General features: G+C 45.6%; 2 protein-coding genes across 3 annotated transcripts; both read left to right on the top strand.

The window, feature by feature from the left end:
* Positions 1-1,186: 1,186 nt before the first annotated feature.
* Positions 1,187-4,543, top strand: LOC125694779 (serum amyloid A protein-like). The gene is made up of 4 exons (XM_048948460.1): positions 1,187-2,830; positions 3,136-3,265; positions 3,991-4,129; positions 4,335-4,543. The coding sequence occupies exons 2-4, from the start codon at positions 3,163-3,165 to the stop codon at positions 4,474-4,476; spliced, it is 384 nt and encodes a 127-aa protein (XP_048804417.1). The 5' UTR covers positions 1,187-2,830; positions 3,136-3,162; the 3' UTR covers positions 4,477-4,543.
* Positions 4,544-4,668: 125 nt separating this feature from the next.
* On the top strand, positions 4,669-14,259 carry SAAL1 (serum amyloid A like 1). Of its 2 annotated transcripts, none has more exons than XM_048948439.1 (12): positions 4,669-4,838; positions 5,030-5,119; positions 6,631-6,714; positions 7,324-7,403; positions 7,795-7,854; positions 8,122-8,237; positions 9,305-9,488; positions 9,576-9,658; positions 9,795-9,983; positions 10,999-11,195; positions 11,954-12,046; positions 12,593-14,259. In XM_048948439.1, the coding sequence occupies exons 1-12, from the start codon at positions 4,725-4,727 to the stop codon at positions 12,683-12,685; spliced, it is 1,383 nt and encodes a 460-aa protein (XP_048804396.1). In that variant the 5' UTR covers positions 4,669-4,724; the 3' UTR covers positions 12,686-14,259. The 2 variants fall into 2 exon arrangements, with proteins under 2 accessions (XP_048804396.1, XP_048804395.1); XM_048948438.1 differs by having other exon boundaries at positions 5,030-5,143; positions 12,593-14,258.
* The last annotated feature ends 276 nt before the right edge of the window (positions 14,260-14,535 follow it).

The following is a 14,535-nucleotide window of genomic DNA, read 5'->3' as shown; positions in this document are numbered from 1 at the left end:
CTTAATTGTACCAGAGCACCCAAAGTCAGAAGACAGTCTTAGGTAAGTTAAATGTACCTAGCATACAGGCAGGAATATTCCACCCTTCTTTCCTCCGTGGCAGCTTGCTCATGTCTTTGTGCAAAGGTAGCAGTTGTTGGCTGCAGCTTGCTTCTGTGGGCCAAGGGCTGTGACTGGGAAAGCAATGCTTTCCAGGCAGTCAGGAATAAGCAGTTCACAGTCTAAAGTTCCAGGCCAGTTCGTATCTTGTTGCAGTTATCCTCATGTTTTTGCCACTTTCAGAAAACAGTGGTTTGATGAGAATGTGAAATATCAGACCAGGTCTGAAAACTCAGAAATGCCTTCGGTGCTCCAGAAAGTTCCTTAGGTCAGTACTGTGGGTGCCTCTCAGGTTCTGCTGAGTTCTATCCAAGTTCAAAGGAATCATTTTTCAGCAGGGACTTGATTTAAATTAAAACTGAAGAGGAGACAGAGGGGACAGCTTGCAGCCAGCAGACAAGGAATTTGGGCTGATAAGTGCTGAAAGGTGTTTAAGTCATCTGTAGGATTTAAACACAATTGTAATAAAACAGCACTGCAGTCCCTACAGTAGCTAAGGTGTATGTTAGGTATGAGGTTTGTGGATGGCACAGGCAAGTCTGCCTCATGGCTTTTGCAAAGTTTTCCTTTCTGCATTAGGATATAGATTCTCCTCATCTCAAGTTGTTCTATTCAGAGCTTATGTCCTTCTGCTCCAGGCCTGTCTCTGCAAAGTGTCTCTCACTCCTTTAAGTTTTTGTTTGGAGTCAGAGATGTCCAAGGAAAAGAAGATGGTTGCTGGTATTTTATTAGCCCTGTTTGTTACTGCACCTCTTTTACCTCATGCTCCAGCACTTCAGCCACTTATTAAGTGACAGAATTGTGAATGGGACAGCTACACATACTTGTTCTGCACATATAAAGGAACTCTGTAGTTGTTAAATCACATATGAGACTGTGTAAAGGGAGGCATTCTGCGTGTTCTGTCCAGAGCCTTCTGCAGAGGAATCATGTTGGTTGTTGATCAAGGGAAGCAGGCGTCAAGCACTTTTTGACCTGATGCAAACACAAAAGGAGGATATTGGGTGCTCAAGGTGTGAACCACACCAACAGGGCTTGATGGTTATTAATGTGCTAATCTTACAGCTGAGCAGAGGTTTGGCTATATGGTTTTGAATTTCCCCTTCATTAAAACATTTGTTTCTGCATTACTCTCCTTCCTAGCCTGCTGGGACTCCACTGAGCAACTGTGGAAGCAGGATGGCTCGTGCTCCTTAAGAGGAGTCTGTGGGAGCAAGCAAAGGAAGAATGAGCTTTCTCTGTGGCAGCATGAGAATGCACTGTTTTAAAGTGCTGCCAAGAAGGATATAGGAGCATGCAGTGGAGTTATGTTCTGTCATCTCGGATCCATCTTGTCACCCCAACACCTAGCAGTTCCTGCAGCATTTCTGGTAATGCCAGTGACCATTCCCTGTTGTGGTTTCATGCATTGGCTAGCTAAGGTCCACCGTGCTGCTCCCTTGTTCTGCATCCTCAGAAAGACAGAAGAAACTATGAAAAAAGCTCCTGGATTGAGAAAAGGACAGAGAGCTCACTCGGCCACTGTCACAGGGAGAACAGACTCAGTGCAAGGGAGATTAATGTAATTTATTGCCTATTGCTAGCAAACTAGAGCAGTGAGAACTAAAAAGCAAATTAAAATTGCCTTCCTACCTGCCTCCAACCCTCTTCTACCCTACTCCCTTTGAGCTGCACAGGGGAGCAGGGGCTGTGGACGATCCATAACGCTTTGTCTCTGCTGCTCCTCCGTGGTTGCTCTTTGCCCCTGCTCCAACATGGGGTCCCTCCCACAGGATGCCATGCTTCCCAAACTGATCCTGCGTTGGCCTCCCACGGGCTGCAGCTCTTCAAGCACTGCTCCAAAATGGCTCAGTACCATGGGGTGTGGGTCCCCTAAGGGAGCAGTTACCCCAGCCCTCCTGTCCCACCATGGGCTCCTTTCCACACACTGCTGCTCCTGCAGGGTCTCTCCATGCAGAGGCCTGCAGTAGAGCAGGAGGACAGCCTGCTCTACTGCAGGCCTCTCCTGGGCTGCAGGGAACTTTTGATCTGTCCTGCACCTTCTGTCCTCCTCCTGCCCTGACTCTGGTGGCTGCAGGGCTGCTTCTCTCACGTTTCTCACTCTTCTCCCAGTTGATTTTGTGCAGCTTTTTTTTCCCTTCAGTCTGCTCTCCCAGAGGTATGCTCAGTGTCACTCATGGTTCAGCTCTGCCCAGCAGCAAGTTCCTTTTGGAGCAGCTGGAGTTGGCTTTAATCTGACATGGGGCAGCTGCTCACAGAAGCCATCCCTATAGCCCCCTAATACCAAAACCTGGCCATACAAACCAAGCTTGTATGCTCGTGCTAAGGCACAGACCCAATCTTGTACTTCAAGATGAAGGCAGATGATCAGGCAGCTTCTCCTCTGAGCTCACTCTAGCATAAGAGCCAAAAAACTGAAGTCAGCCACAACATTTCAAACACTTCAGTCTTTGTGGAAGTTTCTCAATCTGCTTGCTATGAGGAGCAAATTTCCTGTGAAAACAAAGTACTGTACACTTTACAAAAAATTGTGTAACAGATTCATGAACTTTTAGACAGGACAAGGGCAATTCTGTGTTGAAAGTGGGCTGGTACTGGGAAATTCCCAGCCCTGGGTGTCCTTTTCAATTTCCTCTTTTCTGGGCTTTAAATCCCTTATAAATACCCTTTCTGAAAGCAGACAAGACGGGCTTCACTTCACCTGGCCTCCTGGCTTTGCCTTTCTGCAGTGGTGAGTGATACTCTGAATTTATGTGATGCATGCACTGTTTTTGGTATTTGGGAATGGGACTGATGTTTTAGCATGTGGGACTTCTCTGCTCTCATGGAAGAAGCAGCAGGGAATGCTAAAATGCAGATTTCTCCTGTGTGTCTGCCTTTGTTGAGGAGTCCTATGCTGAGCTCTTAGGCAGGCTCTGGGGTGGCTGCGTGAATGCTCCTGCAGCTGCCTGGGCACAGCTTTGGATGTGATGAATGTTAGGCCAGAAATCTCTAAGAGGTGCTCTAGAACTGCTAATCTCTCTTAATTTCTTACAGCTCTGTGTCAGGTTTGGGCAGGGAACCATGAGGCTCTGTATCTTCTTCGTGTTGCTCTCCATTGTTCTATATGCAAGTGCTGACAACCCATTCTCCAGGGGTTTCAAGTTTATAAAGGATGCAGCTGGAGGTAAGTTGTTCCATCATCACTGGTCTTCCTCTCAGGACCCAATCCCTGAGCACAGGCTACGTGCAGTCCTCCAGTCAAGGAGGTCTGTAGCTCCACATAAGGGACCCTGTTGGTCTCTGCTTTTGGGAGAGGACCTTGATCAGCCTCCACAGGCCCTTTCAGTTGGCATCTCCCACTGGAAGGCCCATTTGGACAAGTGCCTCTGTGCTCCTTGGGTCTTTCCAAGCACAGCACAAAGAATATGGCAGGCCTGGGCTCAAGCTCAGGGACACCCCTGCAGCTGAAAAAGGATTGCAGGAATAGGCACGTGCTCTTGGAGCGCTTTTTGTGGACCAAGTGGGTGCACAAACCCTCTACTGCTAAAGTCTCAGAATAAAGCTGGTCCCTTCTCTAATGCACACTACAGATCTAAATTGTCACTGCCAGCTTGCTTTGAGACAGAACTCCTCCAGCCCTTGAAGCATCAGAGCCAAGCAAAGCCTCCTCCATGTCTCCATGAAATTCTCCACAAGGAGTCCCTTTTCTTCTGCTTTGCTAACCTTCCCTCCTTTAGTAGAGGTTGATTAGAGAGGTTTTTCTGTGGAGTCCCTGGGACACACGGGGATCCCTGGGGACACGTGGGGCTTTCTGGCCCAGCAGCAGCCACGGGCTTCTGGCTGAAACAGTTGCTTGGCTGCTGCTGGAACGGGACATCAAAGTTGATGTCACCTCGTTCTGTCCTCCAGGCACACAGGATATGTGGAGAGCATACCGGGACATGCGTGATGCAAACTACATTGGTGCTGACAAGTATTTCCACGCTCGTGGCAATTACGATGCTGCCCGGCGAGGACCCGGTGGTGCTTGGGCAGCCAAAACGATCAGGTAACGGCATCCATCTCGTTAACAGGGAGTAAGTAGGGATCCAGGCGCCCCAGTCGGAGCGAAATCCTTCTCGGTACACACAAAGCTCTGCATCCAGAAGGGGAATGGAGGGAATGTTGTTCCAGGAGGGAGGGAGCCGGCACGGGGCAGGACCGCGGCTGGCAGCGGGGTCGGTGCCGGCGGTTCAGGCGTGCTGTCCTTGCAGCGATGCCCGGGAGCTCTGGCAGAGCGGTATAAGCGGCAGAGGCGCGGAGGACACCCGGCTCGACCAAGAGGCCAACGCATGGGGCAGAAGAGGCGGTGATCCCAACCGCTACAGGCCCGCAGGCCTTCCCAAGAAATATTGAACTTGCTCCGTTCCCCTGTTCCCCCTCCCTCGTGCAGACCAATAAAGAAGCTGCTGCGTTTCCAGGACTCGCTGTCATCTGCTTTATCTTGCGTTCGAGCGTCTTCTCCGGGGACGGGAGGGAGGCGAGGTGGACTCGGAGCCCCGGCCGGCAGGTGGCGCTGTGGGGGCGCCGTGGGGCGCCGTGAGCGCAGGCGCCGCTCTGGCCGCCGTCTCGTTGGTGCCGGTGAGGCGGCGGGGCCCGGCGCCATGGATCGCAACCCATCGCCGCCCTCCAGCGAGGCGGAGGAGGAGGGCGACGCGGTGGGCAGCACGGTGTACAGCAAGCATTGGCTCTTCAGCATCCTCACGCGCCTCATCGAGGTGCGGAGCGTGGGGCGGGGCGAGGGTTGAGGCGCGCGGCTCCGGAGTGGGCAGCGCGTGAGGGCCGTGAGCGGGCCCGCTGCCGTGACCGGGAGCCGTCAGCCCGCTGCGAGGGCGGGACACGCCGCTCCTTGGGCTTCTGGCGGTTCTTCGTCCTTCTCGTGGCCTTTAACCCCCCGCCCCCCTTCCAGCTCATCAGCCCCGAGAAATCCGAGCCCAGCGGGAACCCCGAGGGGATCCAGACGGAGCTGGATGAGGAGATGGAGAACGACATCTGCAAGGTGTGGGACATGTCCATGGATGAGGTAGGAGCTGGGCGGTGCGGTCGCACTTCTGCCGTGTTACCGCTGCCCTTAGTTTTATCCGTCTGAAGTCTTGTGGGAAAGAGTTGAGTGGAGGTGCGGGCTGAAGGTGTTTCAGGCGGTTCCGCCCCTCTGCTTCGGCTGGCAGCGTCCTCGGAGTCTCCCAGCAGAGCAGGTGAGGTGCCCGGCACCGAGGAAACAACGCAACAACACCTTTGTTGGTAGGAATTCAGAAGCCGTGTCAGAATGATGCATGCTGTGAACTTTCGAACGTTCTTGCGTATTTCATAGTTGTGAATGAAGTATGCTATGAGATAAAAAGAGAACATGGTGGTTTATTATTGTTAATGCAGCAAGTAGGAAAAAAAAATATTTTGAGGATGAAAGATATAAAATCAGAGACAGGAATGGCATAACAATAAAAAGTTTACTGAGAATACTGTAGGGAAGGAAAATAAATAGTACTTATAATCCAGGAGGCGATGTCGTTTCTTTTCTTGTGTGTTAAGGTTTCTGCCCGTCTGACCTGTCTCATTGCCTCATTGCCTTAAGCTGTGGAGACACAAATGCTTTTCAGGGCTTTAGTGTATGCCAAATCAAAGATACTTCAATTGTAGAAGTGGATGAAGTGTAATAGGAGATGGGAAGGAACAGAGGGGAGACCTGTGCTGATTCTCCTTCCCAAGAACCAGATTATGTAAACTCTCCTTCCAGGGTCTGGCGCAGTTGGGACTGTTTGTCTAAAATTTACTGCAACTTCTTGTATGTTTTCTGCATTGAATAATTCAGAGTCACTAAGATTAATCCCTACCGTTTCAGTATCTTGTAAAATGTTCTTCCATGGTACTGTACAAACAGGAGGAGAATCAACTCTTTGAAAGGGTTGATAACTGCAGGACAAGGGGAAATGGTTTTAAGTGGAGGGAGGGAAGATTTAGGTTGGATGTCAGGGGGAAGTTCTTTACAGAGAGAGTGGTGAGGTGCTGGAACAGGCTGCCCAGAGAGGTTGTGGATGCCCCGTCCCTGGAGGTGTTCAAGGCCAGGTTGGATGGGGCCCTGGGCAGCCTGGTCTGGTATTGAATGTGGAGGTTGGTGGTTCTGCATGTGGCAGGGGGGTTGGAGATTCACAATCCTTGAGGTCCCTTCCAACCCTGGCTATTCTGTGATTCTGTGAGGAGACTCAGTGCTCTCTTCAGATAGAACAAATGCTTTGTGTGCTTCTGAGCCCAGCAGCAATATGGAAAAGCCTTCTGTCAGTCCTGGCTTCTGGCCCCCTACTGTGATCTGCCTGAGCTGCCCCCCAGGCATCCCTCCGGTCGTGCCTTGGCTCAGCTGGCAGCAGCAGGGTTTATTCACACAACAAGATAAATACCTCATTTTTTGTAGCGAGTCATTGATGCAGTCGTTGATCTGTGAGAAAAGGTTCGATTTGTGTTCTGAAATTGTAAAATGGGTAGGTTCATTTGCTCTGTCGTTCATTTTCTCCGCAGGACGTTGCTTTGTTTCTTCAGGAGTTCAATGCCCCTGATATATTCATGGGAGTTTTTGCCAAATCCAAATGTCCTCGTCTGACTGTAAGTATGGGCTGTCAAAAACTGGCCTGTACTAATAGTAACAGCAGACACCTCTGTGCCAGCATTCCTAAACAGCTCCCACCTCCCACTGCGCTTTTGAAGAACGAGGAGAAAACACAATTTAATTTTAGGATGCTTTTTAGCACGGTGTCTTCAGTATGGTCCAGTTAGCAGCTATTTTGGTGATGATGAAGCTGATACACATCATTACTAATGGTATCAAGCCTATTATATGGCTCATCTGTAGAGGGGGAAATAAGAGTATATTGTTGTCCCTAGGGCTCTGTTATTGCTTTAATAATAGCAATGCTAGTCTAACTTCCAAACAATGTATATGTGCCTTGCAAGCGAACTTCTATTTCAAGGTATATTTGCTTTTATGAAGTGCCTGAACTGTGCTAAATATCTGAACAGTACTTGTTGTGTACTTCAGTCTAGCCTAACAACATCCCTTAGGAAATCTGTACCTATCTAGACATTGCTAAGTCAGAAGTATTTGAAAGCCAAACTGGAAAGCAGCTTTGAACCTTTCTTATGTCTTGTGGCTGTGGAAATAAAATTGTGAACTGTGTTGCAGATATTTCACTGTACTGTGCATTGACTTTTCAGGAGATCTGTGTGGGAATACTGGGCAATATGGCCTGTTTCCAAGACATATGCATGTCCATTAGTAAAGATGAGAATCTCGGGTAGGTGTGTGTGTACTTTATACATGCTAAGTACTGCTTCTATGAGCTCTCACATTGTATACTACAAAAGGAACTAAATTTCCTTGCACTGCCTTTGTTCACACATCTTTGACAAACCCTTAGTGGTTGGAAAGTGTTCAGTGAAGATGAAATGAATGCCCACTTGATGTTATTGATGTAATGTTTTATAGCCACTTGTCAAACTCTCGCATTTTCAATCTCTGAGCCTGGCAATCTTGAAGCACCGGTGATGCATGCATTGTAAGGAAGAGCTAGTTTTAATCATAGTGCACTGCTGCAGCTATGAAATTAAGTTTGGAATGTATGTTTTTAAAAAGGCATTAAAAGTTTTTTTTTCTTAATATTTTTATCTTGGATTTTCTACTTAAAGCCAGGTGTTACTGCAACGTTTGTGTGATTCAGACTCTCCAACTCTCCTGGAAACAAGCAGGTAGGACATCTCAGAAATTAACATATCCTTAGTGTAATTCTGCTCTGTTCTGAGGTCCTGGGAAAAAGATTGGCAAGCGGGCTCATAATTTTAATGTCTTCCCATCCTATCCTTTTGTCATTTCCACTTTATTCTGGAATTGATTTTCTGTGGCTCGGTTCCTGTCTTCTGTCACTTCATGCTTGTTATGTTGGATTTACACTTGTACAGCTAAGATCAGTGATCTGGCTTCTGATCTGTTACAATCTCTGGGCAATTTCTGCCTAGGCTGTTGCTGACTTGCCTCTCCCAACCTGAGGTGGCCAACATTTGGGTTGAGAGGATCCGAGACAGCCCTTCAGTGTATGACTGTGTTTGCTTTATCATGTCAAGCTCTACAAATGGTGAGTTGCCACTGAGAATGAATGTTTTGCATTCATGTTTTGCAGAAAAGATAAGAACTGCACTATGCAATTACAAAGCCACATGTTTTCGTTTGGGAGTATGAGATTTCTTCATCTTTAAAGGAAGCCTCCTGAATTCGAAAGACACCAACATAAATCTGTCCCTCCTTTGCAGGATTTATAAATACACATATATAAACTGAATCACAGAATGGCCAGGGTTGGAAGGGACCTCAAGGATCATGAATCTCCAACCCTCCTGCCACACACAGGGCCACCAACCTCCCCATCTAATACTAGACCAGGCTGCCCAGGGCCCCATCCAACCTGGCCTCAAACACCTCCAGGGACGGGGCATCCACAGCCTCTCTGGGCAGCCTGTTCCAGCACCTCACCACTCTCTCTGTAAAGAACTTCACCCTGACATCCAACCTAGATCTTCCTTCCCTCAACTTAAAACCATTTCCCCTTGTCCTGCAGTTATCAACCCTTTCAAAGAGTTGATTCCCCTCCCCTCTGTAGGCTCCCTTTAGGTACTGAAAGGCTGCAATGAGGTCACCCTGCAGCCTTCTTGTGCATGTACAGGACTCCAGCTAATTTAGCTTTTAGAATTTGAAAAATGCCAACTTCATGTTGTTTTTTTGTTTGTTTTTGATGACTCAGAAGTCATGCTTGTTCCCACTGGAATCCCAGATCTACCCGAGTAAAATGGAGGTGAGCAGGCAAAAAATACATTTTTAGGGACAAATTTTGTCATGTTTTATGTCAGAAGCAGAGGTTTTGACTTCTCAGAAACCTGAAGTCCCTTTACCAAAAAAAGATCCTACTTTATAAATGGCATGATGGGGTATAATGTATCAGTGGGCTTTCCAGCAGTCCCTATCTATCAAGCTTTTCACCTCATTTGTGCCACAAAAAGCACACGAGCGTAGCAACCCTTAGGAGATAATGAATGAAACAGATTATTTCTGCACTTAATTTATTTGGATACTTTTGTGTGTTAGCATTTTGTGAACTAATTTCTGCTCTTTATTTGCTTGATTTTTGGTTTCTTCTTTTTTGTGCAGTTGAATTGCTGGTAAAAGTGGGCGAAGTGGTGGACAAACTCTTTGATCTGGATGAGGAGGTGATGTTAAACTGGATTAAAAGTGGCACTTGTCAGCCTGTGGGACCATCTACAGATGACTCCCCTGAAGAGCTTCCAGACTTTAAAATTGTGCCTTGTATACTTGAAGCAGCCAAACAAGTCCGGTATGTGAGAGTTCTGTCTGGATTTGTAACCCTGTGTGTTAGCTTGGTAATCTAATCTGGCTTTGTTTCTTCTTTTGTTCTATGTAGCTCAGATAGCCCAGAAGGACTTGATGTTTATATGCATATCTTGCAGCTCCTCACTACAGTGGATGAGGGCATACAGGCTATTGGTAAGACACTTGAATTGCTGCATATCATGGGACTAAGAATGCAAGTAACTTCCAGCTCATCAGATGTTGAGTGAGAAGAAAAACAGTTAGCGTGCCCAGATTAAATCTGATGGGTTCTCTTTGTTTCTTTTTCAAGTGCAGGCTCCTGATGGAGGAAAAGAGACCTGGACTTTACTTTATGACCTCATTTGCCACGAGCTCTGCCAGCCAGATGATCCGCCAATCATTGTGCAGGAGCAGAAGACTGTATTGGCCTCTGTTCTGTCCGTGCTGTCTGCCATATTTGCTTCACAGACAGAACAGGAATACATCAAGATGAGGAAAAGCAAGTCATGCATTTTTGTTGTTGTTCCTTTTGCTATTTTAATGCTGTTACAGTTGAACTGATGGAGTGAAAGATGGTTAATTAATTGCTGTTTAGTAATAGGTCAGTTCAGAACGTGTAACTCAGATGCATGTTTGAATGCAGTAAGGCTCCTCAGTGGCAAATCTGAAAATCACAGGTAGTTCAAAATTCAGGTCCTGGATACCTTTGAACAGTTGTGGCATTAGAATCTGTACATTCTCTTCAGCCTTCTCCACTGGCCAAGTGCATGAGAATTGCAGAATTTGTCTTTGCTAAAATAAGAGGTCTTGCTAGTCTTTTTTCTCAAGAGGGGGAAATTCTGTACTTGAATCCATTTAATCACTTGTAACTTTTCAGTCCATCGAGAAGTCTTTAGAATTAAAAGGCTTCTTTGGGAATGTGAGTCAGCATCACCTGTAGCAGAAAGAGGTTTTGCCAGTTTTGTTTATCAAATGGGATTATCATGGTGCAAATTTAACATACAAGCTTCTTTTTTTCCCTTCTAAAGGTGCTAAGTGAGGTCTGGCTGTCATTAGGTTTGCTTGTAGTTTGGTACAGCAGAGAGATGAAAGACATAAGAGAATGGCACAGAGGGCTCCAGTCCTCACCATCCCTGCCACTTCTGCAGACAGACCTACACAGAGAGTGTTCTCAGGAGCTCAGAAGTGGGTTTGGTACACTATTGCTCACAGGGCTCTAGAAATAATTAGGCTTGCTTTAGGTTACCGTAGAGAAACACTTTCTTCTATTCCCTACCATTACTGTAAAATGCTAATAGATCCAGGTTAGCTTGCAGTAAAGAATGACTTGGATTTTAAGTTGTTCCACTTGTTTTTTTTTTGAAACGTTTGATTAAAAGCCATAACAATGTCAGAATACACATTCCTATGGCCTTTCTGTAAAATCTTCCCATCTGCCTCAGAATTGAAATTCCTTGAAAGAATTAGGAAAAAAATTAGTGTTAAACTTTCCCTTTTTTGTTCTCTTATATTAGATATGCCTCTGATTGGGAGCTTGATTCGTATCTTACAATACATGGAGGGCTGTGGGAAGAGATCTGTTGATAACTCAAAGGAATCTGAACAAGAAGAAACTGGAAAGGCTGAACTAAAGGAGGAAGATTTTCATTTGAAAATTCTGAAGGATATTTGTTGTGAATTACTTTCCAATATGTTTCAAGAACTGACCAAGGTAAGAATCATTTAAGTTCTGCTGATAGATAGAGAAGGCTCCTGGGAGACCTCATTGTGGCCTTCCAGTACTTGAAGGGAGCATATAAACAGGAGGGGGAGCAGCTGTTTGCAAGGGTGGATAGAGATAGGACAAGGGGGAATGGTCTTAAACTGAGACAGGGGAGGTTTAGGTTAGATTTTAGGAGGAAGTTTTTCACACAGAGGGTGGTGAGGCACTGGAACAGATTGCCAAGGAGGCTGTGGATGCCCCATCCCTGGAGGCATTCAAGGCCAGGCTGGATGTGGCTCTGGGCAGCCTGGTCTGCTGACTGGCAAGCCTGCACACAGCAGGGGGTTGGAACTGGGTGGCCTTTTCAACCCAGGCCATTCTGTGATTCTATGATTCTGTTTTAATGGGATGTTTTTCTGAGCAAGTGAAACGGCATTCTGGAAGTTCATTAGAGAACTGATCAGAAAGTCTGTAATGTGTGTCAGATAGCAGAGACACGTGTTTTCTGAGGGGTGTGCCCTTGGGCCAAGACTTCTTTACTATAGGAGCCTTCATTCAGAAGAAGGGACTTGTGTAAGGTGTGAGTTTTCTCACCTTATTGTATTAATGTTTGGTACTCTCAGAACTCTTCAAGTCCTACTTGCTTGTGGTTGTTTCACTTGTTCTGTGAATGAAGTACATCCTTAAGCCACTGTGTACACAGCTGTGTGTTTTTCTTTGACAGCCACTCAGGATATACTAGTTACACTTCTCATTTAATTTTCTAGGAAAATACATTAGAAGGACTAAACCAGGGACATCTAAATGAACAGACGTGTTCCTGTGCGTTCCAGAACCTCTTGCCCCTGTATTTCACATCAGTGAGTATGTGGTAAAGCATATAAGATAGCTTGAAAAATACTGCTCTTGGAAGTCCTTTGAGGATCAGGTGTAGAATAGAGGTTGGACAGGATTGCTCAGGCACAGGTAATGCACCACTTCAGGCAGTCTCATCCTCTATCTTATGGCTTTCTTCAGCCAGAGCTTTGCCTAGGTCACCAGCTAGGCAAAGGGTCAAACTGTGCTGGAATGAAAGAAGGACTGCAAAGGTCTGCCTGCTGGGAATCTGCCCTGGATATTCTTACAGAATAATCATAATGTTTGGTATTGTTTTCATGTAGGAAACTTCTCTTTATCTACTTTTAAACAATAAAATAACAGCCACCTGAAGCTGTGGAGCTGAGGAGGGAAGGCATTTACAATGGAACATTTTTTCATTATTCTTTATAATAGCTACTGCTGGCTGCTGTTGGTAGGAAGATACAGCAGTAGAAAGACTCTTAAACCTAATATGAGAGTTGTGGTCCATGCAAGCGGGCTTCTTCTTATTCTTTTGTGTACATTTGTGCTTGCAATTGTATTTCCAGGTGGAGAGCTTCCTGGAAGTCCTGCGTGAGGCTGATGGAACGCTTGCTGAAAATCTAGAAAAACGTTTCCCAAGCCTGAAGGTCCCCACCTAAAAGAGAACATGAAATACTTTTCCTTTTTTGGAAGGAAGATTTTTTTTGACTGTTTGTTACAGTGTTTCAGAAATCAGTTTTTCAGTACATGTGGAAGAATGGGGCAACTTCCTTACCAGCAGGTGGCTTTTAAGAAATGTAGCCCTGATTGAGTAAGGTATTACCTGGTCTGCATGGTGAAGGAAATTATTTGGAGTTTGGTTCTGCATCTTCCATCCTGTTTGCTCTGGTGACGAAAGACTGTTCACTTCTTGTTGCTCCTGTGCAAAATAGTGTTGTTTGAATAACTCTTGGTCCTGTGCTTTTCAAGTTACGTTGAATCAGCAAAATGAATTAAACACACAGGAGTTGTTCCTGACGTGATGCTGGCATTTTCCAAGTTGCTGCTGGCAGCAGAAAAATGAACTAATGGGAAGTCTCAGATGTCTTTTGGCCAAGCGTTTTCATGCACCTGATGAAAATAGAGTTAAATTACACAGCAAAGGGTTGTTTTTTCTTCTTACAACAGTACCTTGAACAGCTATAGTAACAAATGTTTCATCCTGCACCTTCAGAATCTTTGTGTCTGATACTGAAGCCTCTTTTGCACTACAGCGCTGAGTCCTGACATGCAGGCCCCATGCATTTCAAAGGATTGAGAATGTGCTTTCCAAAGATGTGTGCTGCAGCTTCCAGCCACAGCAGCCAGTTACCTGGAGTTAATGATGTAGGTTTGGTTTAATCCTTGGCATACTTGCCAACTTTTTGCTTTTTGAAAGTGATCTGTACTTCATTTTGGGAAGACAACACCTATCACGGTTCTTTCCTTGTTTGTGTGTTTTATGAGTCCTCTGAGAAGGACATCAGAAATGCCTTGTGAGCCTGGCTTTTCAAGGAGTTAAGGTGTTAGATCACTTGCAGTCAGTGAATTCAGTGTACAGAGTCTTCTAAGAACCATGCTTTTAATTACTTTCTCTTTAAACTACGTTTCCTTTTCACATTCCTGCATGCAGAGCAGCTAACATTCTGTGTCTGCGTGAGCAGCACATCAGCTTCAGGTGTTTCAGTAAATAGGAGGAGAAAACAATTGGTCTTCATCAGATTTGGGGTGTAAAGAGAACTAGAAACCAGAGCACAGAGAATAACAGTACCACTGTACACACATTACCCAACACTTCAGGTTTTTATAGGCTTTTAAGTATTGTGCTGGGCCATGTTTTGTTTGCCCCAAGTTTCACGTACATGTGGCAAATACAGTATCTGTGTATGCATATGGACTTGTCATCCAAACTTCAAGTTTTAAAAAAGAAAAAAAAAAAGCAAAAAGCACATTTCAATCTTTTCTTTGGACTGCCAGCAACTTCTGAATTGTTGGTGTGGGGTTTGGAGTTAAAGAGTCTGATTTGTGTTACCAAAAAGAAGTGCAGTGGTTTCTATGAATTTTTATATGCTGTGTTTATTGGAGAAAACTGGTAACTGTGAATAGGATGACAACATTTTTCATACTACTTTGACAGTTTTGGGATATTTTCTTAAACCTTCAGATTTGTAATAAAGTTTCTTTTTTAAAAAAAGAAATCCGTACGCTCCTCTTCATTCCAGGTATCAAATGAATTCATTGCCTGGGCTGCTGGAAACATCCGTTACTCTCTTAAACATGTCCTTTGTAAGGAGCAAAGTGGAACCTCCTCATCCCGTCATTGTCCTGTAAAATATGTTGTTCTTCCTTGGATGCTCACTTTAACCATCTCTTGCTGTCTTTGCTTGGCCATTCTCATGGTCTGGAAGTCAGTGCCTCTCACCCACTTGCTGGCTTGGCTGAATTAGTTCATCCCCAAACACATTGTACGTATCTTCATGTATCTTCACAA

This window comes from Lagopus muta, chromosome 6 (genome assembly GCF_023343835.1).
Source record: "Lagopus muta isolate bLagMut1 chromosome 6, bLagMut1 primary, whole genome shotgun sequence".
NCBI classification, from domain to species: Eukaryota; Metazoa; Chordata; class Aves; order Galliformes; family Phasianidae; genus Lagopus; species Lagopus muta.
Note: the sequence above shows the minus strand (reverse complement) of the source record. Positions and strands in the feature narration are given on the sequence as shown.